This window comes from Harpia harpyja, chromosome 5 (genome assembly GCF_026419915.1).
Source record: "Harpia harpyja isolate bHarHar1 chromosome 5, bHarHar1 primary haplotype, whole genome shotgun sequence".
Lineage (NCBI taxonomy): Eukaryota > Metazoa > Chordata > Aves > Accipitriformes > Accipitridae > Harpia > Harpia harpyja.
This window is the reverse complement of record NC_068944.1, coordinates 26,998,607-27,024,362: the sequence shown is the minus strand read 5'-3', so window position 1 is coordinate 27,024,362 and position 25,756 is coordinate 26,998,607. Positions and strand designations below refer to the sequence as shown.

Here is a 25,756-nt window from a genome sequence, read left to right as displayed (position 1 = left end):
GGGCGGTCTGGGGGCGGTGCGGGGATGCCGCCGGCGGCGCTGTAGCGCGGAGCGGTCCGCGGGCAGCGGCAGCGGCAGACGGGCAGCAGCTCCTCCTCCTCTTCTTCCTCCTCCTCCTCCCACCGCGCCGGGGTGCGCTGCGCTGCCGCCCCGCGTGTGCGATGGACTGGCAGGTGCTGACCAGGGAGATCTCCCTCTACCTGGAGAGCCAGGTCCGCGTGGGGCTTTTCGGCTCCGGCGTGGGCTTGTCCCTGGTACTGGGCTTCGGCGTCGCCTACGCCTGCTACTACCTCAGCAGCATCGCCAAGGTGAGCGGGAGGGCGGCGGGACGGGCGGGCTCCGCAGGTGTCCCGCCGCGGGGGGACCGTCCTGGCGGGGACCATCCCGCGAAGGCCACCTCGACCGACCCCACTTAGCGGAGGCAGCCGGCGCCCTTCTGGCGAGGGGAGCGTCGGCACCTGACATGGCTGGCCGGGGGGCAGGGCGCTGCGCCCGCCTCGTCCTCACACGCCCCGTCCTTCCTCTGGAGGTGCCGCTCCGAGGTGCCGGCTGGCCGAAACGCCGCTCGCCCCCCGCACAGGCCCGTCCCCGCGGCCCGGCCGGGCCGGGCCGCGCAGCCCCCCGCGCCCGCCGGGGCCGTTGAGCCCCCCGTGAACCGCTGAGGCGTTTCCTCCGCTGGGGCCCGCCAGCCGCCCCCCGGGGGCCGGCCGGCCTGAGGGAGCTCTCCTCTGTTCGTGCCCGGCCTGGGAGGGGAAGGGGCTCTGGCCTCAGGCGTCCCCGAAATGCATTCGTACTAGGGGGAGAACTTGGCTGGGGGCGATGGTTTGGAAAGGGAGGTCAGGAGCCCTCCGTTCCACGACAAAAACCCAACCTCTTTGGTTTATTAACAGGGCAGGCAATAAAGTAGTTTGCTGCCCTCATGTCTGCCTTCGATACCATCATACCACTATTGCAGTGTTTTGGGGGCTAGGACACTCTTGCACATCTTCTGGTTAGTACTGGTTTCACGGATAAATTAGGCATTCGCAAATTATTTGGATACAGTGAGCCTGATCTGATCTAAAGTGGCCCCGTGGTGAGAGTGCCTCGTTGAATGCCTAATCAACTGAAAATATGCGTATCAAAAGATTTATGACAGTGGAAGACGTGTGTTGCCACAGTCCTTCACAGAACCGCTGAGAACATAGCCTTCCTCTTCACTGAGAAAAGGGTACTTGATTTTGGTCAGAGGAGAAAAAGGAAGGAAGGACATGCCACTGCGGCTGTATATGTGTAACAGTTTTCTTCAAATCATCTATTATTGTCCTGTTAATGCTTGTGTGTTAGAGAGTCAGCGTAAAAGAGAAGTTTAAGAAACATGGTTGCTAAAACATGGGATGTTTGGTGTACAGGGATTTCCATGTTAATTGGTATACAAACAGAAGCTGTGAGAAAAATCTCTGCATGCAGAACATTGAGATGAGTAACCAATGCAGTTGTGTACCATAGTATGAGATGGGAGACGGAGTGTCCTACTAGGTTAAAACAGGTACTGCAGGTACACGGTCAAACTACACGGATTAAACGTCATTTCTGTGCGGTGCAACAAAATTGATTCAGTAAAATCTTTCTCACCTACTGTGAGACTGTGTGGTTTTGATTTGTCAGTGAAAGATACAATGCTGGTAAAAGTAGAGCTAGAATAGCATGTTATTAGAAATAGGTAAGAAATCCATTACGTTTATTGCATTTCACTTTTCAGCTGGGCATTTTGGCATTTCATTTGGGGTTTGTTTACTTATCTCTTTACCATGACAGGAAAAAGCATTGAAATGATTATATGAAAGAAACCAGTTTACTGGGAGAGGATTTAAACAAGCTTTCATTTCTTTCTCTCTTTCTTTGTCAGTTTGTTTTTTATATGAATGCCCTTGCCTGACTGTAGTCTCTCTTCCTAGAAACCCCAGCTGGTGGCCAGCAATGACCGTTTCTGCCGCTTTCTCGAGGAATATTGCCCTGTTGTGACCGAAACTTACTATCCCACCATTTGGTGCTGGGAAGGTCGGGTGCAGACACTCCTGCGTCCCTTTATCACCTCTAGACCCCAAGTACGGTACAGGAAGTAAGTGCCTTTCTTCTGGAAAGTGACTGATTTGGTAGCCAGCAGTTACCTTACTCTGATTGTGTCACAGCTACCATTGTTGCTCAAGCTTGTGCCCATTTTTTTTGGCTTTATGCCTGCCTTTACAACTCCGTCATAGACTTGGAACCATCTCTATCCTGGATTCAATATACAGTAGGTTTAAAAGGTCAAGGTTCCAAAATGGACCTATTTTAGCTCAGAGAGTTTTGGAGCACTGAAATATTGGTGACAATTCCAGGTGTGGCCTCACCAGTGCTGAATAGAGGGGAAGGATGGCCTCCCTCAACCTGCTGGCAACGCTCCTCCTAATGCAGCCCAGGAGGCTGTTGGCCGCCTTTCCTGCAAGGGAGCATTGCTGGCTCATGTTCAGTGTGGTGTCCACCAGGGCCCCCAGGTCCTTTCCTGCCAAGCTGCTTTCCAGACGGTCAGCCCCCAGCCTGTACTGGTGCATAGGGTTGTTCCTTCCCAAGTGCAGGACTTTGCACTTCCCCTCAATGAACTTCACGAAGTTCCTGTCAAGCCATTTCTCCAGCCTGTTGAGGTCTCTCTGGATGGCAGCACAGTCATCTGGTATATCAAATATTCTGATGTTTGAATGCCATCATTTTGCAAAGGTCATGCAATCACTGTATCTGTCCATTGAACCAACAGGTACTATCTTAACCATAGCATGGCCACATTTAGCCTTGTTTCGAATATATAAAACTTCTGGGATTTTCAGAGTAACTTTCACCTGTGGGGTTTATATTGTGTTCTTTGATGCCTAAATTCTAAAAGGGAAAGAACTTATAGTTAGTGTTTGTCCTCGGCTGATCTCTCTCACACAGAAATGAGACTTAGTCTGGCAAATGAGGCATTTGGCACAAGACCTAAGGAGAAGTACTTTTATGCGCTGGAACCTGGATGCAGCACAAGTTGTTTCAGCTCTGTTTGCATGGTAGAATAGATTTAGCATTTAGCAGCTTCCCTTAGTTTTAGTAACTAGGAAACTTTTCAGTGGTATGGCCATGTCCACTTTTTCTAGCCCTTCTTGTATAGTCTCTATTTCAAGGTTTGTGAGGGAAGAAACATAGTTCCATGGGGCAATGCTTATTTTGCACCATTTGAGATTGTGTTGGCAGTACACACCAGCATTACATCTACTTCCCATTACTGAAAAAGGGCAAAGCTGAGCTAATGAGTCCAACAAGGCTAAAGAGCTTTAAAATATGAAGTAGGTGCTATCAAGACTTTCAATTGAAAAATCAAATGCAAGGTAGGCTTACATTTTGGTAGTTCCTACGCCAACTGTCTCGTACAATATCTTCATTGCCAGGAAGAGGGAAGATGCTGTTTGTTTCTAAAAAAAAGAATGAAACCTTCTTGTCATTGTTTAATGCATGCTTAGCTTCTTGGGATATTATAATAGTTTTTGCATTCTTAAGATACATGGTTTAAGAGTGCATTCTAGGAAAGTTTGTGGAGATACACGGTGAAAGATATAGTAGTGCGTGTCTGCGTTCCGTGTGTTTCAAACATAACAAAGTGCCATTATACATGCTGCTGCTTTGGATAAAGAGAAAAAAATGTGATAAATGTTTAACACGTTGCCCAGTGTGCTATCAAAAGATTCTCAGATGATCCAAAGAAATCTGCAGTACACAAGCCTATATAAAATAGAAGGCAATGCCAAAAATCATACTAGTTACAAGTTTCCAGTACATCAGCAGCAATTCATGAAAGGCCAGCTCTTCATTTACTGGGAACAGGAATTACTCCACAAATTGACTGTGCTAACTCATGTCAGCTGTAGGTGTGGCTCTTCCTGAACGGTGAACATGCAAACATACCTTGTTAGGTGGCACTTTGAGTATTAAAGCATAATTAAAAATGCAGAATTCATACCTGGTAATTTGTACACTGTAAGTACTCTTAATAGTATGCATGTATTTTTCCATCTAATCAGTGTTGTCTCAAAATGTGCCTTTCAGTGAGCTCATTAAAACAGCAGATGGAGGACAGATTTCGTTGGATTGGTTTGATAATAATGACAGCTTATATTATCCGGATGCCAGCACAAGACCCACTGTCCTGTTACTGCCTGGCCTGACAGGAACAAGCAAGGAATCCTACATTCTTCATATGATCCATCAAAGTGAAACGCTGGGATATAGGTGCTGTTGTATTTCATTGCTAGTATTTTGCTTCTTCCAATAAGATCAAATATAAGTATGTATATGTGTAAGATGCCTTCCTAAGGCAAATGAAATCTAAAGACATTAGTTTATGTAAGAAAGTATTATTAGTAATAATAATAGTAGAATTATATAACAGGCAGTACATTCGGAAGGGCTGTTTTAATATCTACAGAGGTGCCCCAGAGACTGCAGTGAAAACAAGCTAAGTCTGCATAGGCCTTTGCTGCTGCTTCTTAAATTATATCAGTATTTGTGCTACCTTTACGCTTTCTAGAGAAGGGGTTTGTGTTGAGCTCCAAGAAAACTTATGTGGATGGGCTGCTGGCAGCAGGCCTCAGAGGAGGTCAGCTTCTGAATGCCAAAATTGCTTGATTCAGCAGCCTCAAATTTATGAGTGCAGAAAGGAGAGCTAGACTGCTCTTACTGGTGGTGGTTAAGGAAGAGGTTTGTCACCTCTTAATTGTCACTGCTTTATTTAGTTTTGTTACTAAGGCTTCTGGTCAAAGTTGGGTAAAACAAGTGGATTAATTGATGAGTAGATTCCTTTATGTAATCATATTGCTGCTGCTGTGCTTTAAAATAAGTTGTCATTGCTCCAGGATCTGTATTTGGAATATTACATTTTGTCTTTGCAGATTGGCTTCTGGTACTGACTATAATAAGTTCTTTAAATACATATATATGAACTTTTATCTACATGTCTGGCTATCTCTGTTTGGAGATTTGGATGACTGCTTTACTAAATTATGCAAGTAAAGTAGCACTTTAACTGTTCAAAGTACTTTTAAAATCACTTTAAAACTTACCAGCAAAAAATATCAGAGGAGGAAAGCCCTGAAATCAACAACTTCTTACTATTAATTTTTTAAGTATTCCTGAAAGAATTCCAGAAATATCTGCATTTGATCAGCCGAGAAAAGAAGGTATAGCATTAAAAAGGAGAGCTTTAGGTCAGATTTCAACAGAATGTTACAATTTTGTTTTTAAACAGCAACATTTGAGAAAAATACCAAAATAAGTAATTTTTCATACTTTAACCCATCTAAAATATGTATATATTATTTAACAGAATTATTACAATGAGATGGTAGAAGAGTAATAGAAAAGTAAGATTTTTTTAAGAAAGCATAGATCCTTCAATCATGGTAATACTGCTAGAAAACTCAGAGACTCCCACAGGCATCCCATCCCCAAGAACTTGCAACTTGGATGCAGCTGTCATAATTTTGCTTTGGCTCATTTCTTGCTATTTAATACAGTTATGTAGCTTTGGAGGATGTCCACACATGGATCTCTGACATTCTCTTTCAGAGCACTGCTTTAGGCTCAGCCCTGCACTGGCAGAGCTTATGCCTTGTATTTGGCCAGCTCAGAGTGCAGGCAGAACAAGATGCATGTACTATCTTCAGGTAAATGCTGGGGCTCTCATTCTGCAATCTGACCTTGATGGGCAAATCACAGAGCTCATACAGAGTCCTACTGACTTCAGTGAACTCCATTTTGGTTTCAAGGTTGTTCCACTCAGGTCAGACTTCAGGATCTGTAGGACTTTAAATATTTAATGTGCTGAACTTATTCGTAGAACTGGCCCATTTTTCTTTATGCATTTTCATTTTTTTGTGTGTTATCTTTTTTAGTGGAGTGAACAATGTATATAATTGAATTTACTGTCTCAATTTTTAGATGCGTGGTTTTTAACAATCGGGGAATTGCTGGTGAGGATCTTTTGGTAAGGATGACTTCTAAGATAAACATCTCTCACTTATAAGCAGTATATATGGAATCATTTATGTCTATTTGTACAGCTGGATTTAAATGAGAGAAACTCACAGCCTATGTTGTAAATGCAGAGAAAAGAATCTAGTCATCTAGTAGATCAATCATGTGCCAATATCCATCTTTTATTTTAAAACTCAGAGAGGTCAACTGGTCAACACACAATTTGTGAACATTTCATTTTAGGAAATAATTTAAATTATTAATATCTGTAACATTAAAATGAAAAATCCTTACATTTTTCTTTCCAGAAATACTATGGTATCTAAAATGCACACATCCAAGAAATTCTGTTCAATCAATGCAATTTTCTCCCATTGTTTTAACATACAAATCCAAATATAAGCAGTCGTAATTACTTTCCCACTATGAGTTGCCAATATGAGTTTAAAGTAGATTTTCATATGGTTAAAAGTTGTGCCATTAAAATTGATCCATATTATGTGTTATTGAATTAATGAACCAGATTTTTATGGGTAGCCGTATCCTAGACGTTAAATGTGTTCTTGTATTTTTCTCAGCAATTATGACACAAAATCAGCTACAAAAGACATTTTTTTGCATTTGGGACAGGCATACTATGTTTGCTTAGAAATAACTGGCAATTCCACAAATGGCAAAGTCTTGAAGCTAAACATTTTCTGCAGCTAGGGACAAGGCATGATGAAATATTGCTGAATAAGCTTTGTTTCTTCATATGCGTTTTGTTGACAGTTCTGCAGCTGTAATGATTGTGCATAATACTCGGTATTGTTTTGCATTTTTTAATCCCCTGGTTCCAAAGTTTAAAAAGCTCAGATGTTTCCCATAATCAGATAAAGCATTTCAATGCAAATATTGCCATGTTAAGAGTAGTTTTCTCCATACTTTTGGAGATGGTTCTACAAAGCAGTTTTGTGACACACAAAGTCCTTATTGATGAATTTCTGAATCGTTAAGAGAAAAGATCTCTTGTTTGGATGCATTGTGTGTATTTTACTGTAATCAGATTTACATCTTTAAGCTTTATAAGATCTTACTGTGAAGCAAACCAGATGAAATTATCACATTTTCTGCAGAGGGGTTTCTACATTTTAATATAAAATCCCTAGTTAATGAGTTTGAAGCATAGTCAAGCACCACAGTAGAAAACAGTCATGCAGGTAGTTCTTTTCCTAGTCTTTTTAAAGATAGATTCAAATTTACACCAAATAAGAGCTGTTTAAAGAATCAGTTTTAAAATGCTGTTCTCATTTGTTATTGAAAGTTACTGTGAATTATTGTTATGGAATAATCAAATATTAGATTGACCACAGTCAATGTGAGCTAAGATGGTGTTTTAAAAATATCTTTATACAATGAGTAAATAGATAGACATCAAAGTGTCAGGAATTAACTGAAATTAAAATGCAAGATATCTCTCTAGTTTTGTAAACTTTTAATCAAGTATACTTTCACTTGGAATACATTAGACCCTAGTTACCAAAAATAATTTATTTTAACTTGTGAACTTGAAAATTTAATTAAAATAAAACACATTCACACTGTTTATAATTAATAGGGTGTAAAACAGTGAAGAGTGATTCATGTGGACAAGAACTGGAAATGCAACATAAATGGAAATTAAGAATATCTTCAGTTTTAATTACCCAGATTTAGCTTTTCTATCCTTTTTTTTTTTATCTTTGACTTCAGGATTTCAATATTCTTGTTAAATGTATTTTAAGTAATCAGTTTCATCTAATTAAACTTGTTAAAATTGCCCACAAATATCCAGGCTGTTTAACTGAAAGCAATTTAAAAAAAAAACCCCTTAAAATACATTGTTGCTTCAGGCAACAAACAAATAAGTTCAATTAACTCATAATTAAGTATTTTTATATTTAGTTTTAATGTTTATACTGAATTTTGGCAGGCCAGCCACTACCTATAGTTAAGTCAAGGTCACTAACACGTTAGTAGCAACTCTGTATTGCTGTAGATGAAATCTAGAGAACACCATTAGAAAACAACTTATTTACTGTGATTCTTGTTGTACCTAAAAGGACTTATCTCCCTTATACTGCTCCAGATAGTACCCCAGACTGTGGCCTGTAGCAGTTGTCTGTGCAAGTGAGGCTCAAAAGCTGTGCTTACCCTTCAAAAGCAGGGAAGGGGTTACCCAAATCCCATTGATGCCAGTGGAAGTCATTCCAAGTCTCAGCTCAAGATTTGAAGAGACACTGATGGTAGATAGAGAAGGGGGAATATATATGTGTTTCATTGCTTTAGTTAATAGAATATTTTAGTAAATTAGGTAAGTGACACTAGTGAATTTATTTATCTATTTATTTGCTTGTATTGTGTGTAGAATCTAAATATTGGCTACTTTTCAAATACTAGCTGTCAGAACTTGAAATCTAATATTTTCTTTTGCATTTGCATGTGGGTGAAGATGGTAAAATTGTCATGATAACTTTCTTTTCTGTAAATTGCAGCCTTTATGATATGTTTCCATTTCCTCGGGGTATTTTAAAAATATTCATGCCTATCTAGTTCTATCTAGTTTAGCTCGTTGCTCTGTGTTTAGATTTCAGCTAATGACCGGAAGGTTGCAGATACTGAGGATATTTGTCATGTGTTTTATTTTGTAATGATAACAAGTATAACTCCTTCCTCCACCTCCTTGTGAAATACTCTGGGTTTATATTTGCCATTTAGCACAGCTTCATGATAAATGCTAAATTTATCTTGTTATATAAATGATCCACTGTTCAGTTTGCTTTGTCCTTAAAGGATAATACAAAAGCTTATGATGGCATTTTTCCCTCTGACTCCTTACAGACACCAAGGACTTACTGTGCAGCTAACACAGAGGATTTAGAGGCCGTTATTCATCATGTACACAGCTTGCACCCTTCAGCTCCGTTCATGGCAGCCGGTGTTTCTATGGGAGGGTAAGGTATTATGCAACAGAAGTCTCAGTTTAACTATGATCATAAAATAAGACTGTTGTAGCCTGGTTGTAAATTATTACTCTGCTATACTTGCATTACTTACTGAACTGCAACTAACTTGGGTCTGTTTCTAACAGTCAATATTCAGAGGACTTTTAGAAACTTCGTATCTTTGAGTATCTCAGCTCTGTGTCAGGGAAGGTCAAAATTGGCCAACATTTAAAAGTTGAGGAGGGTAGAGAAAGACAAGAAACACTGGCAGACAGATTGACAGCCAAGCAGGCGGGCAATAGAATCTTTGGAAAGCTGTCTTTGGAGCAGAGGGATAAAAAATAGGAACTAGAGCTAACGTACCATGTTTCTTAGCAACCTCTGGAAATTACAAGATTTATCTTCACTCTGTTTGGGTTCTGCAGTGTGTGGGTAGGTTAAGCTGGAAGAGATGTAGGTATCTGCTCTGTCTGGCTCAGAAGCAAGAAGTAGTATTGTTGAAACCAGTATGGGTTGGCATAGCATGTGGTATTAATACTTGCTGGGTCCTGGCTTCACTCCAGAAAGCACAGCTAGAACAGACAATGATAGCACAGTTGCTTAGAAAAATCACTGCTAGAAGCTAGGAGAAATATTCAGACAGCCTCTTTAATGAAAATCATAGGGGAGGAGAACTTCCATTAGAAATACTGCAGACACAGTAACTTACTGAGACTTCCCTTTGTTCTGATAAATTTTATGGAGGGTGGGCAGATATAGCCCTGTATATTGACATTAATCTACTAATGACTTGTAGGAGCTTTGGGATAAATACAGATTTGTTCAAGCAATTTAGTTATTGATAATCAAATAAGTAACTTGTGCCTGTTTTAAAAGGCTTCCATCTTTTTCATTCATGTTGCTGGGATTTTGCCAGTGTCTTCAGTATCAAGACATATGAATCTTTCCAGTATGTCAGTGTCTGTCTTGCTGGGAAGCCCCAAATTTGGCACACTACTCCAGATACAATCTCCTAAGTGCCAAATACAGGGAAATAAACTCTTCCCTAGACCTGCTTGTTTTGCTCATACTAACAAAGCACAGCATTGCCATTAGTTGTCTTCATTGCTGCAAGGGTGCATTGCTGAGTCATGTTCAGTTTGCCCAGGTCTTTTTCAGCAGAGCTGCTCTCTGTCCAGTTATTAATCTGTTCTAGGTGCAGGACTTTGCACTTGCCTTTGTTGAACTTCATGAGGTTTCTGCCAGCCCATTTCTCCAGCCTGTTGAGGTGCCTCAGAATAGCAGCCCTATCTTCCAGTTCACAGCCACTCCCCACAATTTGACCTGCAAGGCTCATTGGGGTGCATTCCATCTCATCATCCAGTTAATGAAGACATTACACAGTGTTGGCCCCCGTATTGACCCCATGAGGAACACTACTAGTAACCAGTCCAACCACCCCCATTGGACTTCAAGTTCCTGATCACAACTCTCTGAGCCACTCTCTAGTGGTCTAGTCAGTTTTCCACTCACATTGCAGGTCACCTATTCAAACCATGTTCCTCCAGTTTGGCTACACGGAGACCATGGAAGACTGCCACAAGCCTTGCTAAAGTCAAAATAAGCAACATCCACTCCTTTCCCCTAACCAACAAAGGCAGTCAGCTCATCATAGAAGGCAATTAGGTTGTCTTCGACCTTGGTAAATCCATGGTGGCTGTTATCAGCCATCTTCTCTACCTTTACATGCTTGGAAATGGCTTCCAGGGGATATTCCCAAAGTGCTGAGGTTAGGCTGACCAGCCTGTATTTCCTCCTCCTTGCCATTCTTGTAGAGGGGAGCCTTTTTTCCAGGCATCAGGAATATCCCACAGTTGCAGCAACCTTTCAAAAGTCATAGAGAGCAGTCTCATAATGACATTGGCTGCCTCCTTCTGGAGCTTTGGTGCACCTCACCTGGTCCCATTGACATATCTATGTCCAGTTTGCATAACTGAGCTGTAACTCGATCTTCTTCTGCCATGAGTAATAATTCACTCTCCTATACTCTGCCAGGCACAGGGACCTCCGAGGCCTGAGAACAGACCTCAGCACTAAAAACAGGGAAGACAGGTAGCCTTGGCCTTTTACAATCTTTTGTCACTAGGTTCCCTGCTCTGTTGAATAGTGGTCCCAGGAGGGAATAAAAGCTGGTCAGCCTAACCTCAGTTCTTTGGGAAGATCCTCTGGAAGCCAATTCCAAGCATATTAAGGATAAGAAGGTAACTGGATTCGCCAAGGACAAAGCATGCCTGAGCAATCTGATTGCTTTCTATGATGAGATGACTGGCTTCAATGATGAGAGGAAGGGAGTGGATGTTGTCTGTTCTGAGCCTTTCTTTGTACCAATGTACAAGAAAGGCTGCAACAGAAGCCTTTCTTGTTGCAGAAGCCTTTTTCTTGTTGTCCTGCATATCCCTTGCTAGTTCCAACTCCAGCTGAACTTTAGTTGTCCTAACCGCATCCTTGCATGCTTGGGCAATGACTGTTTCTCCAGGCAGCCCCCTTCCACCTTCAGGATACTTCCTTCTTGAACTCAGTCAGGAGTTTTTTGTTCCTCTATGTGGTCTTCTGCCACTCTTGCTCAACTTCCTGCACATCGGAATGTACACTTGTGCTTTATGTTCTGTTATCCTTAAGGTCAAACAGTTCTTCTAGACCCCTTTGCCCATCAGGGCCATCTCACATGCGATCCCGCCAACCAGATCCCTGACCAAATTAAAGCCAACTCTCTCCAGTATTATAATTCTGCTGCTTACCTTCCCCTCTCACTTTTGATCTTAAAAATCCACCATTGAATAATCTCAGTGGCCAAGACTGTTCTGTACCCTTCCATACCTGACAGGTTCCTCCTTACATGTTAGTAGCAGATCCATAGAACATTTTCCCTATTTGGGTCATTGATCATGTATCAAAAGGTTGTCCTCAATACTCTCCAGAAATCTGTTCTGCTTGTGCCTTGCTGTGTTGTTGTTCCAGTTGATGTTGGTATGGTTACAGTTCCCTGTGCCTGCTGATTATGAAGCTTGTTTTAGCTGTCCAAAGACTTGGATTCTCTAATTACTCCTCTTGATCAGGAGGTCTATAGCAGACATCCACCATGATATCCCCTTTGTTAACCTCCTATCTGATTTTGACCTATTAGCTCTGAATTGGCTTATAACCTGCACCAGGGAAAAGTTCTGTGCATTTAAATGGCTTCTTTGTCTAAGGTGCAAACCCTCCTTCTTGCCTTCAAGGCCTTCATGAAGTCTGTTTGCATCCATCATGGCACACTCTTGTCTGCCTGTGAGTTCTCCATGTCTCTGTGATCCAATAAACTTGTTCTGTGACTATGCACAGATTTCTAATTCCTCCTATTTTTTCCCATGCTGTGTGTTCGTGCATGTGCTAGCACATGAGATGGGCCACAGTCATGCTGCCCATGAGAGCCTCCCCCATTATGCTATCCCTTGGGTGCTTCATCAGGGCCTGCCAAGCCTTCGCTTATCTTCAGGCTTTGCTCTCCCTCCCTTGACAAACCTAGTTTAAAACTTTTCTTCGCAAGGTTAGCAAGCCTGTTGGCTCTTATCTCTCTTGGCATGCTATCTCTCTCCTGCTTAAACTTTGTTGCGTGCAAAACACGAAATAACATGATGTATTGCAAAAACATGTTTCAGTGGAAATGGTGAAAGTCAAAGAAGAATCTGCAGTAGAGGCTTGTTTCAATGATTACATACAGATTTAAAGCATAGTAGTTCTTCATGGGTAGCTTCATGTGTGGTACACCATTACACCAGAACTAAGAGGGCTGTGGTGTAGTAGGTGAAGTACGAGGTTTTCAGGGCTGAAGGTGCAGTAGAAGCTAGCCATTCTGCGACTGGTACAAAAGACCAGTTCAGCCCTTAGTGTCATTTCTGTCCTTGGCTTAACCTAGTTATGGTATCCTCAATAGTGGCAGAGTCTGTTAGTATGGCACAGGGGATCTGTGTTGTGTTCCTGGCTTTTACCGCACCACCACCACTGGGCGATTTTAGGCAAGATGTTCCACCTTCCTCCTCCAATATGTTTGTAATGTCCTGAACCACAAAGAGAAAGTGTATGCTTAATTGTACAGAAAACTGGAAGAGTCTTTAATCATCCACATGAGGACTGTTTCCATGCTTCAAAATTAATTGGAGCACTGGCATGTTTAAAATTAAGCAGGAGCAGAGATCTCACCAGGGGCATATTGTGAAAATGATCCACTTGTCTTAATCTTACAATAGTTTTTGTTATCTATCCCTTTTCAAAATTTTCTGAATAGCCAGTTAATCTATACAGGACACATTTGCCCAATTAAGAAGAAAAATAAACACTCACTTCACAAAGGTGTAAATGTAAATGAAAGCCCACTGGTTCTATTGATCTTCAGTATGTATTATTTCAGAAAGGGACTTTGTTTTCTAACATAAAGATTCCTAAAACTTCTCTCTACCACATATATTCTGTGAATTCTGTTAGAGAAGTGGCTTCTTCCCCTACTGCAACTTCTTTTTGTTATTGGTTTATGGTTCAGTGTTCTTACAGTATATTGACTGGTGACTCACAGGTTCCGCTTCTGTGGGTAAGAGGGAACATATGCTACCTGACTCCTATATGTGCCACAGGTGACTTTCCTTACTGGGTTCAACTGTGTGAGCTGATGGCAGGAGCTCACTCCCAAGTGCTGTTTGCTGTTCTTTTCCTGCTGGTTCCCACCAACTGGCAAGTCTTTGGTAATACCAAAGACTGGTTTCCCTTTTGCACTGCTGTCCTATGATCTGGTAGGTAGTGCATGGGGATAAAGTCTCTGTGATGGCAGGCTGGTTCATGATGTCTTTGCTAAAGGTTGCTGTCTCCTGAAGTATTGTAGATGAAGCCAAGGTACAGAGTGTTGGTGGTCCAGGGAGCTATATTAAGTTGTAAAACCTGTAATGTTTTGAGTTAAAGGCTTGGTATTAAAATGCTGGTTGTAAACTTCGGGGCCTCAGGCAGTAAAGTAAGACTTACAGCTTTTCTGTTAGTATTTTTCTTTTACTCTCTTCCTGCTATTTTAATTTTTCTACATTTGAAGGGTCAGGTTCTGGTGAACTGTCCTGTTTTTTCAATTCAACTATACTTCAGCAGTAGAGACTGTAAGTTGCAATTGGTTAGAAAGGCAAGACTTAAGCCATTTATTTGGCTCATAATTTTGTTTTGCTAGTTCTTTTCATTATCCAACACTTCATTCTTTACATACTTTGTGTTAAAGGCTGTGTTCTCTCATGTGTGAGGTGGGGTAAAGGAATTACCTTCAACCCAAAAGACTTCATAGTGAGGCAGGTGTGCCAGGGGCAGCTTGCATTTGTCAGGCACATTGATCAGATTTATCGGATCAGGAAGACCAAGAGCTTGTTTTACCATTTTACAACTTGGGAATACCTGTTCCATGAGTCAGATACTTTTTTCTGACCTTTTCCTCCCTTTTAGTGATATAAATAAGACTAGTATCTCTATTTATTTCTAAATGCACTCCTACCCACATCCTACACAGTGCACTCAGTTCCTCTCTGACAGTAGAGAAAGCAAACTTCATGAGTCATATGTTGATTACATTGACTACCTTTCAGAAGTATTAGGCACAACGGTAGGGCTGGTACAAGAAACTATTGAAAAACAGACAGAAAGGTGGCTGATTGTTATATTTGCTTTAAATTGAAGCAAACAATTTGATAGTATATATGTTTCTGTTTTTCATTTCTGTTTGTAGCATGCTTCTTTTAAATTACCTGGGCAAAACTGGCAGAGACACTCCTTTAATGGCAGCTGCAATTTTCTCTGCGGGTTGGAATGTTTTTGAATCTGTAGAATCTCTGGAGAAGCCACTAAACTGGCTTCTTTTCAACTATTACTTGACTACTTGTCTACAATCCTCTATCAGCAGGTGAGTTGCCTTCTGAACTGTTTAGCAAGGTGGAAGGATGTTAGCATGAGATCTACAGCAGGTATAATAATATTGGCAAAATTAATGCTGTAACAACACTTCACAGCTCTTCTGTCTGCATTTTTCTGTAAGTTTTGAAATCAAAAGGATCTTTGCAAGAAAGATTGTCATCAATGTGACTAAATTTCTCTGCTTCTCAAGGGACTTGGTACAAGACCAATGTACTTCTATATTTATGGATGAAGTGAATGGATTTTTTAATTTTTTAGACATGCACATACTGACTTTGAGTATATATGTATGTATACTAATTCTTTTAAGTCGGTGTTGACTGTAAAAACACAGAAAGGACTAGTTCATCCTTTGCTTTATAATATTAGGGTGTATTTTGTATTCCCAAATATTTAGTTCTCTTATCTTTGGCATCTTTCTCATGACTTAGGCAGATTCTTACTATGTTGCTGGATGTGCCTGCATATGGATGAACAATTCTTGTGCTCTTGGATTCCAGGCAGATTTTTAATATGACAGAAAATTAAAAACAAGCATGTTCTTGTTAGGGAGTTATTTCTATAAATGTATCTGTAAAGCAGAGGACTTCTACATCTGTTTATATAACAAAAAACCAAGCCCTCCAATTTTTCTCTCTTTCTTTTTAGGCATCGACAAATGTTGGAGAAATTATTTGATATGGATCTTGTGATGAAGGTATGTGAAAATGTTACTTCTGCTTTAGCTGGATGCTGTTTTCCAAATGCTGACATAGTTCCCTGTTTGAATTCTGTACTTCAGGCTAGAACTGTTAGAGAATTTGATAAGCAGTTCACTTCAGTCATGTTTGGCTATCGTACAATTGATGACTACTATGAAGATGCTAGCCCATGTCGCAAGCTGAAGTCAGTAGGAATTCCAGTGTTATGTCTAAACTCTGTGGATGATGTTTTCTCACCAGGTCATGGTAAGTTTAGGCTTTTAAAAATATATTTATCTGTATACGCAATCATTAAGACAAACTACATCGGTCTGGGGATGAACTCATGTATTTAAATGCTTAAATGTGTATTTAAATGTTACTTGTACATAGGATCAAAAGCTTCAGGGATAGATCAGTCTTGCAATTTACTTACAGTGTAAGACACATGTAAAACAGCTGATGATGGAGAGACCTGATTCGTACAGGATGCAGAAGCACATGGGGTGGCAGTCATTAGCCATTAATAGACTCTTTACAGTCAAAAGAAAGAAATATGCACATTTAGGGTGTGAGTTATCTCACTGTAAGGAAGATATTACATGTATTGCCCTCTTGGAAGCACCCGTTTCTATTCAAGTATGAAGAGAGCCTATAATGAGGAACTCGGATTCAGATGTCTGGATTGTAGACATTCAGAGTTCAATGAAAGTGAAAACAAGTATTTTTTTATTGCCATTTTCAATCCAGTCCTTACAAGGAATGTCTGGAAGTTGCTTATGTTTCAGATGACTTGAAATCCTCAGCTGTTGATCTCCTGTGCCACCTCCAGTGCCTGACAATTAAAAGTAAGAAAAAAATGTAAGTTAGCACGTAGGACAAAATCTAGGGTAAGGGAAGAGATACAGAGAAGGTGAGCTCCTAGAAGGAGGCATGTTGAAATTAATAAGAAACTAACTAGAAGATGAAGCAGCAATATCAGCTAGTAACAGGCTGAAAACTGTTTTCCCGTTTCTTTCTATTTTCTGCCACACACATGATCATTATGAACATTTTGCTTTTGATCTAAAGGTCAAAACCCTGTTTTTAACTGTCTTAAAAAGACATGCTTGTTCCTGCAGTCTATATATTCGTTATAGTGTCTGAGAACAAAAGCTAATGTGGAGGAAAACCACTATAATGAACAGCTGGTTGAGGGGACAGTCTTCAGCAGTGAACACCTGACACCTTTAAATATGAAGTTTATACACTTGATTTATTTCAGGGAAGTTTTCTTCTGCCACCACAAGTCAAGTGAGATTCTTGTAGAATGAGTCATGAAACCAAAGTGAGTAGGCAAACAGTCTAGAACAACAAACAGAATGAAGGAATTGGAAGAGACTGTGTGTGTATGTACTATTTATCTGTAGGCAGATGTGCAACACATACAGAAACACGCACACACTTACACTACTATTTATAGTTCGAAGACCTGTTAGAGACAAATGTGACACAAAGAGAAGGGGCCTCTCCGGTAGAGGGCACTAGAAAAAGACAGTCTGATTTCTTCTCCGCTTGAACGAAAAACATCCATGCTATGCATGAACAATATAAAGAGGGGATGGCCACCTAATATGAGGGGGAAAAAGGGTAACTGGATTAGCCAAACTACCTATACCTTACATTGGCCAAAACAGAGGCTTAAAAAAAAATGAGATCTGGGCAAACATAGCAATATTCTTCCAGAATACTGTATCCACCTTTAACAATTTGTGGTTCGGGGACTTTCTGAGACAGAGTTAGTCCCTTTGTATTTACTAGCCTCTGTGGGATTTTTTTTTTTTTCCTTGAAATTGGCCAGTTACTGTTTCTGTTAGAAGCATATTATGTCCTGGAAATGAGAATGGATGGGGCTGTGACCCTAAAATATGTGTGCAAATATAAAATCTGGCTAGTGATTCTGAAGATAAATTTTTATGGGTCTTATGACCCTGGGGATGACTTTCCCCCTAGTACTGCAAGGTGAGTGATCTGCTGTGCCATGCTTCTGCCATTAAGTATCTTAGAGAAGGAACAATGGCTTCACCTCTATGTTTAGCTCTAGCTCAGTTTGTGGTTTCTGTTCTAAAGTGAAGTAGTAACTGTGGCAGGAATAAGCTAGCTAGTTAGCACAAGTAACAATAGCAGGGAACCAGACAGTGTGCCTCTGTCCCTGGAGGATTTGTTAACCTTTTCCAGCCTATTGTCACTGGGACTGGGACCTTTGTTAGCTAGATTAAAGCTAGTGCAGATACTCCATTCCCTTGTCTCTTCATTTTAGAATATAACCTCCAGCTCTCAAGAGCCAACCATTGACCTTGACCTCATGAAATTCAGTCTGAACACAAGAAAACACTTTTTTACTGTGAGAGTGGTCAAACACTGGCATAGAGAGGTTGTAGGGTCTCCATCTATGGGAGATACTCAAAAGCTGGTTGGACCCAGTCCTGGGCAACCTGCTGTAGGTAACCGTGCTTGAGCAGGGGGGTTGGACTAGATGATCTCAGGAGGTCTCTTACAACCTCAACAGTTCTGTGATTGTGTAGTTTGACTAGCCAAAAGATTGAGTCCCCTAGAATACAGCTGTAGCAGATGTCTCCTCCCCTGAAGCTGGTTTTTAAAAGAAACACAACTCTTGGTGAACAGTGGATGATAGGGATGGTCTCTTGTGTAGGATTAAGTATCAAACCTATTGTCAGAATGCCTTAGAAGTCTTGCAGTGTAGAAGGGAGTGAGGTAGAGCACCAGCACTTCTGAAACAAGAAGTGTTAAGTCTGTTGTAATAACTGTCCATCCTCTCTTAAACTCTGACCCTAACCAGCCTATCTCCATGAAAATGTTTGGTTGGTTAGGCTTTCATTTATTCCTTGTTCACAGACTTAATGCTGTTGGCCGGAAACTGTTGTCCTTGTATTGACAAGATTACCTTAGAAAGGGCCACCAGGACAATGTTGATTTACAGCAAATAGCATGACTCTGTTATGTGTGTCTATCCTTGGCTCCTTTTTCGTTTGTGTTATGCACCCTCAATGTGAAACATTGCACTGGCAGGGGACACAGGGCACCCTGATTAGCAGCCTAGAAATTACAGCTGCTGCTGTCAGTTACTGGAGTTCATTCATCCTGACACTTTTGCAGGCTGTTTTATGTTAGCCAACATAAAGGACTGGTGTTACTCTGGGGGGTGACTTTATTCTGGCAACTGGCTTGTTTTTTCTGACTTAAAAGTGTGTGGACATATGTAAGCCTATGGCAACCAGAGGCAGTTTCCGCTCACAACTGTATAATGGATTCAAAGCCACAAAACTTCCTTTCATCCAGATCCCAGCCTTTTATTGACTTTGGGGACTGGTTATTTCATCCCTCATCTCCCCCCAGTAATACCTACTAGCTTTTAAGCTACCTTCCACCTCTGTTGTAGATAGCTGTAGTTTCCGACAGCAGGGAAACAGGCCTAGAAAATTCATTAGGGAAAAAGCTGTGCCAGAATTCCTTTGTGTTTAAATATCCTTTATAAAAAGCCAGCCACATCTATCTTTCCGTAACAGAGCTTGGGGGATAAAAACCCAAGCCTGCTTTGTTACTATACAATATGGACCTAAAGAGAGACTTCCCTTAAAAAGTGCAGATGCTGTCTCTGTTGCCTCTTACTACCTGATCATTTTTTCTCATGTAGCTTTTTGGTACACTTTGTACTTCCCAGCAATTATTTTTGAATATATCGTGAAAATGTGCCCTTTGATCTCAATCCAGTGTTAGGAAGAAACAATTCATTTGCAGTCCTTCCTTAACGTTGCTGTTTAAAGTTCATAGAGCTTGGCAGCTGGTGTATCTGTAGTTTAATTCAGGAATGCAGGTCTCATATTGCATAATACTAACGAATGAAAACAAATGCTTTCTTCATTGCATGACACTTCTTTCACCATAACTTATTTAAACGAGCCACTGCTTCAGGAAATATGTAATATAACCAAGTCAAGCCCTTTTTTAAGTGTGAAAAATAAATCAAGAAGGTGGAATGATAGCATTCATTATCAGTGTCACATTTAACTTTTCATCTGAAGTGGCATTTTTCTCCTCGGAGACTTTAAGCAGTGTATTAGGCATCTGACTTAAATTTCACTGTACTAATGCTTAGCTAATTGCCGCTGGTGAGTGTTGTGCCCAAGCTGAAAGCCCTGCCCTTTAAGCTAGGTATCATGCCAGCTCCCTCCTGATCCACTGTGCCAAGTTAAGTGCATGTCTGAAGCTCAGTCATACTTTTTATTGAACTCTCTGAACTTTTTCTGTCCCTCTGAATCCAAACTTTGAGTAATTGCTTTTAAGTGTTATTTTGTATCCTATTATGTAAACAGCACAGTTGAATGAAGTTGGTCTGGAGAGACCAAATGGCCAAGGAATGCCCAAAGGGATAACAATTAGGGTAAGAGTTTAAGGAACAGGGAGAAATCAACCAAACAATTGAACAGAAAGTCTGACAGCAGTGACTTATTTAAGCTGATGCTTCTTCATGCGTATGTTTTTCTATTGTTCTTTTTTAAAAAATACTTTTTGCAAAGCATGTACAAGAAATTGACTTTGAATGAGGTAATTCTGCACATATGTATTTACATTGTGGTTCTGTGATCAGAAATAACAGGTCTATGCCTGCTAGATCAAACTGCAGTACAGATTTTGGTCAGTAGAAATGTAAGTACAAGGTTACATGTGGACAAAAATGAACAGTAGTATCTTTTGTCATGCCATCCTATATCCTAGAGTGCATCACATCCAGCGCTTCATTCATCTGCCCTTTAGATTGCTCAATTTGCTCTGTTGCATTGTGGGTTTATTTGTGGATGGCTAACAGTCCCTAGAAACAGCCTTGAGAAAAGTACCACACGACAGCCAAGCATCATTTGCATTTTGGCACTGGACAGCAGCACAACATATTAAATTCTCTCCTGAGAAGCTGCAGAGCAAGAAACTCTGCTGGGGAGGAGTCATACAAATGATGACCCAACTGTATCAAGACCGACTATGCCAAGGGCAGGCTCTCTTGTTCACCACAGGGGAGGTAAGAGCAGAGAGGTAACAGCAGGTCAAACTCGGCACCTCCTGAAAATCCTCACTGCAGAGGGAAGCAAATGACTGCATATTCAGCACAGTGCTGGAGCTTGTGATAAGGCCGATGATCTGTGGCAGAATTCTGCTGTAAACACATGTTAGTTAGAATAGGGAAAACTTTGGGATGGGGAAGATGACATTCGTAAAGACCTGTGTGTGGCTTGCACCTTACCTGGCACAGAAAATAACCAGCATCCTAGTGCTGGTAGGCTTCTAGGAGAGAGCTGCTGTAGCTGTTTGGAGGCAGGCAGTGCGTAGCACCCACTGCAGTATTGCCGATCAGTTTGGGAATGAATAATTAACTACCAGCAAACTGATTTGGGAGGTATCATTATGCTGCCAACCTCTGAATGACAGGTATGCTGAGGTCACAGTGAGCTTTGCCTGTAAGGGCTTCTCCAGCTGGGTTGGCACAGCAGAGGAGACATTTACTGTCATCTCCCTTCCACAACGCCAGCAAAGCGCTTTCTTGGCAAGAAAGGATATTTCTCTCTACCCTTTGACACTAGTCTGACAAAGAGAACGACTGCCATGTTTTTGCACAATCTTAGCTAGTCAAGAGGTGTGTTCAGGTCAGCAGGCAGCTGATCCTGAATCTATTAGGACCAATGCAGTTCTCATGCTATCTCTGATTCTTGGAGATCAAATCTGTCTCTCCTCACACACTCCTCCCCATACCCTTTCATATAAGCCTGTCCATTAGCCCCCTCAGTGACAAGGGAGACAGCTGCAGAACGGCCGTGGAAAGTGCGATTCATTCATTGCCTGAAGCAGGAATGGGGGAATCGGGCTTGAGTCTGATCCCCACTTTCCTATCAGGATTCTGTTTAACACGGCCCATGCGCTACTAGAGGAAGAGGAGCAGATGGCTTGGTAGAGATAAGTGGGCAAATTCCCTTGGAGTCGGCAGAAGCTGACATAAATCATAGCCACTCTCTTTGTACAGGGCAATGTGTTCACCCACAGAATCCAAGGGAGCCCTATCAAAGATTGCTGGGCAGATTAACTCATGCAAAACTCCAGACAAGCGCTTGCCAAGCCTAGAGTCTGAAAATGATGCACGTGTTGGATTGCAAGAAATAACACAGTTTTCTGCATCTCTTGTTTTCAGCCTGTGCTATTTCCCAGTCAAGGCTGGCAGGCCCTAGGCTTTTATTTCATTGACTTTTCTTTTTAGTCTTGCCTCAGTATTGCTTTAAATGTCTCTGAAGGAAGTTCCGTCAGAAAGGGATGTGGACAACTGAACCCCCCCAAAAGTGAACCTGATTAAAAATCTCTCTTCAAAAACACTTTAACATAGATGAGGCAGCAATAGAAATCCTGCAAATGACTTGCTGCTTTGTGTTGTACTGCCAAGGTATTTTTACTTTAGCAGTGTATGACTTAAAATCAGAGTTATCTTCTTGTGGAATCATAACCTTCTTTAGACAATACAGTGAAATTCCTACTACTCTCTTCTGTCTGGACAAAGCATGTCATCTTTTGCTGTTGTTTTTTCTGTCAATCCTGAATAATCAAAAAATCCTGTATGATTTTTACTTTTTTCCTTTCCATGAAGTTTATTATTTGAAAAGTAGAACTTTAAAAGGCATTCTTCACTGAAATGTATTGGGATTTCTGCTTGTTCAGGAGTATATTTAGCATACTTAAAACTCAGGGGAAGTTGCTTAAATAACTTAATTTGTATATTGAAAGCACAACCACCACAGCACCATAAAGCTCCACTGTTGTGTCAACCAGTTCATATGGTAATAGTGTCATCCCATCACAATGAAATGCCATTTGTAAAGTCATACGCATGTCAGACTGTGCTAACTGACCTTTACTTTCTTTCACAAAGTGAACTGCTGAAGTGATAGCATTGATAAAGCCACACATCTGTGCACATTCAAAATAAAATGCACTGAAGTCTCCCTTTCTGCACATTTCAGGATCAGCGCATGTCTCAGGTGTAGTTCACTGATGACTGTAAGCTAACTGTAGGCTGTCAGTGAAAGGGCTACCTCACCACAGTCCCCATCTGACTGTGCCTACTGCCATTCATATACTGGCATTAACATGGGCAACCAGATCAGGGAGCTGATCCAGCTGAAAACTAACCCAGCAAAAGAAAAATCCTTGTAGTATCTGCTCTAATAATCTAAATTCCAAATTAAATCATTTTCTAGTAGTCACTATTCAGTAGAGAACCACTAACATACTGGGTGACGCAGAGCAGCTTTCTGTGTCCTTGCGTGGTTGTTTGCCCTTCCTTTTTTTCTGTTTACCTTGCATATTTAGATTATGAGCTCCTCAGGGCAAGAACTGTCTCCCAGTGTGTTTGCATGGTATGGTCTAAACATGCAGGTGTAAGTGTATGGCAAATCAGATACAATGATGATAACCCAGCATAATCTTTAATATTAGCTGATAGGATCTCTTACAGACAAAATCTTATTGTGACATTAAAGGTTTTGTGTTTGGAGTCTCCTACAAAAAGAACGGGTTTCATAATTAAGGTCCTAGGTTCCTCAGTTTTTCCAAACCTAAATGTTGCAACACAGGTTAAAAACTACAGGTTCGATTGTCCTTTCACTTACACTATTTATACCGAATTGTAAATATGCATTAACATGGGGGCTTTTCCATCAGTGGGACTGAAAGAAAGATGAAGCCCAGTGATTTCTGAAACTTTTACAGCAGCCAGAAAAATCACACAGATAAGGCGAGTTAATGATGAAGAGAGAAATGGCTTTTAACACAGCTATGTTTCTATGTCCTGCGGGCAGTACATTTAAGCATATGTTATTGTTGTCCATATTTATTCATATATAGTGTGAGAAACATTTAAGAGAAATTATTCAGTGGCTGGCATTTCATAGAAGGATAAGGACTTAAAACTTTTTCCTCCCCCTTTTTAGCTATACCAGTAGAAACTGCCAAACAAAATGCAAACGTTGCTTTGGTTCTGACTTCGTGCGGAGGCCATATTGGTTTTCTGGAAGGAATATGGCCACGGAAGTGCACTTACATGGACAGAGTCTTCAAGCAGTTTGTGCAAGCTATGTTTGAGCATGGAAATAAGATCTTTAGCATGTAGCTTTGGACCACTATTATAGCACAGTGGCACATTCTGACAAGGGCAGTTAAGCTTAATGCACAAATTTTAACTCCTGTAAGCCAGCAAATGGATAAAGTCCATTACTACATGCAAAAATATTTTTTGCCTAAAATTTTGTAGCAAGAAACTAAATATTATGTTGTCACTTTTATATTTATTTTTAATATGCCTTACTAAGAATGATCTTAAATGAAACAGCATTCTGCATACATCAAACTGCACTTAACCAAAACCATCAAGTAAACAAATTATAATTCCTCAGGATTTTAATTTAAACCAGTAAATATTTAGGAGACTTAATTTAGGTGGCTTTTAATATGAGAATGGCAACACTCAAAATAGCATATATTACCCTGTCACACACAGTAAGAAGTTGGCCCACTCCTTAGGGCACTGATAGTGAAAATTTTAAAGTGTGAAAACAAAAGGAGGGAACACAAAGAAGCACTGGTTCTTCACATAAGTCAATATTTCAGCATGTTATTCCATAGCATTAGATTGATAACCACTTTTGCTGTTCTACCCTGAGAGTATTCAGATTTAGGGCTAGTTATTGTTTTTTAAACTATGTCAATGCCATACTTGTCTTACGCGATTATTTTTTAAACAGCTAATTTATAGTGTTTACATATAACCAAAAGATTCCTTTAAAACAGTACTGTAATAACTTATGTAATTAAAAGACATCTTGCATTTCAATGTTCATGTAAAGCTGGGTGTTGTCATATATGTAATACATACTTCATATAACTGGTAAACTCGATGATTCTATCTGTTACGTTTATACTGCCCCACAAGAACATTTCAGTTTTAAAGAATAAACATTAGAACATCAGGAAATCATGCTATGATCTGCTTTAAATTAAAAAAAAAAAAAAATCCAAGCCTTTTGTCTCTGCTATTGTTTCAGATAATTTCTAAAAAGAATATAACAAACCGTTTAAAGAAAGCTGGCAGCTGTGGTGGGGTCAGAGCCCCATCTCTCTGGTTCATTTATTTGATCATTTGTCAGCACTTCGGCAATAGGTTGTCAAATCATTGAAGCCTTTGCAAAGTGATTTCCGCCCTAGCAGCTTACAAGTTTGTGAGGCTGGCCGAGGTGTCACTGTTTTCCTCAGCCCTGAAACAGGGTGAGAGCCAACATGGACCTTTGAGTAAAAAAGACAGTTGGACAGAAGGTATTGTGAAACTGTTGGGAAGTCCTGATTTTGGGCATCCTGAAATTAAAAAAAGGCTTTTAAGCAGTTTCTGTGGAGCTCCCACCTTGTGCTGATCACTGATTCGGGCCCAGCCACACAAGATAAGTCAGTAAAGATGCCTTTGCATTTTTGTCTTTTGAGCGGGGTCAGTACAAGAAGAAAATGCGGATAAAAAAGCAAGTCAGGTCTTTTGTCTCAAGCAGTACGTGAACAGTCCTCTTGCAAGGCATGTTTCCTAGTAACAGCAAAAGAAGAACAAAAATACTTCTTGTCTTCAGAAAAAGAAATTGGGACATGCTCTACGAAAGCTAGTTTTGTAAGGTGGAAGGTTAAATTAAAAAATTAGAAAGCGCTTTCAAGTTTTGACTTTTCAGACAAGCATTGCCCCTTGCCCAAATAACTTATTTTTTCTCTAGTAAGGAAAATGAGAAGAGTGATTTGTGAAAGCAAAATGAAATTTTGTGCATGTTACTACAATACGTGAAATCAGCGTATTAGTAGGGTGCCTTATTTATTCTTACATTCATTTCCAGTTTTTATGTTCATACAAAACCAATGAGCAATAAACAGTGTATTGAGCATTATATTTGTAAAATTGTTTGGGTACAGTACTGTTCAAAACTCAGCATCAAGTATTAATAAAAATAAAATCACTTACATTAAAAGCACACCTGCCTGTTTAAATAAAAGTAACGTGATGGCAGAATTTCTGTCTCTTTG

The 25,756-nt window shown here is 40.5% G+C and overlaps 1 protein-coding gene across 4 annotated transcripts; it reads left to right on the top strand.

The window, feature by feature from the left end:
* Positions 1 to 74: 74 nt before the first annotated feature.
* Positions 75 to 25,742, top strand: ABHD3 (abhydrolase domain containing 3, phospholipase). Of its 4 annotated transcripts, none has more exons than XM_052787402.1 (9): positions 75 to 308; positions 1,938 to 2,101; positions 4,093 to 4,275; positions 5,983 to 6,028; positions 8,878 to 8,990; positions 14,749 to 14,922; positions 15,582 to 15,630; positions 15,715 to 15,880; positions 21,849 to 21,916. In XM_052787402.1, exons 1-9 carry the CDS (start codon positions 162 to 164, stop codon positions 21,899 to 21,901), a joined length of 1,095 nt encoding a protein of 364 aa, XP_052643362.1. In that variant the 5' UTR covers positions 75 to 161; the 3' UTR covers positions 21,902 to 21,916. The 4 variants fall into 4 exon arrangements, with proteins under 4 accessions (XP_052643362.1, XP_052643363.1, XP_052643361.1 ...); XM_052787403.1 differs by having other exon boundaries at positions 76 to 308; positions 21,915 to 23,631; XM_052787401.1 differs by lacking the exon at positions 21,849 to 21,916 and adding an exon at positions 23,638 to 25,742 and having other exon boundaries at positions 78 to 308.
* The last annotated feature ends 14 nt before the right edge of the window (positions 25,743 to 25,756 follow it).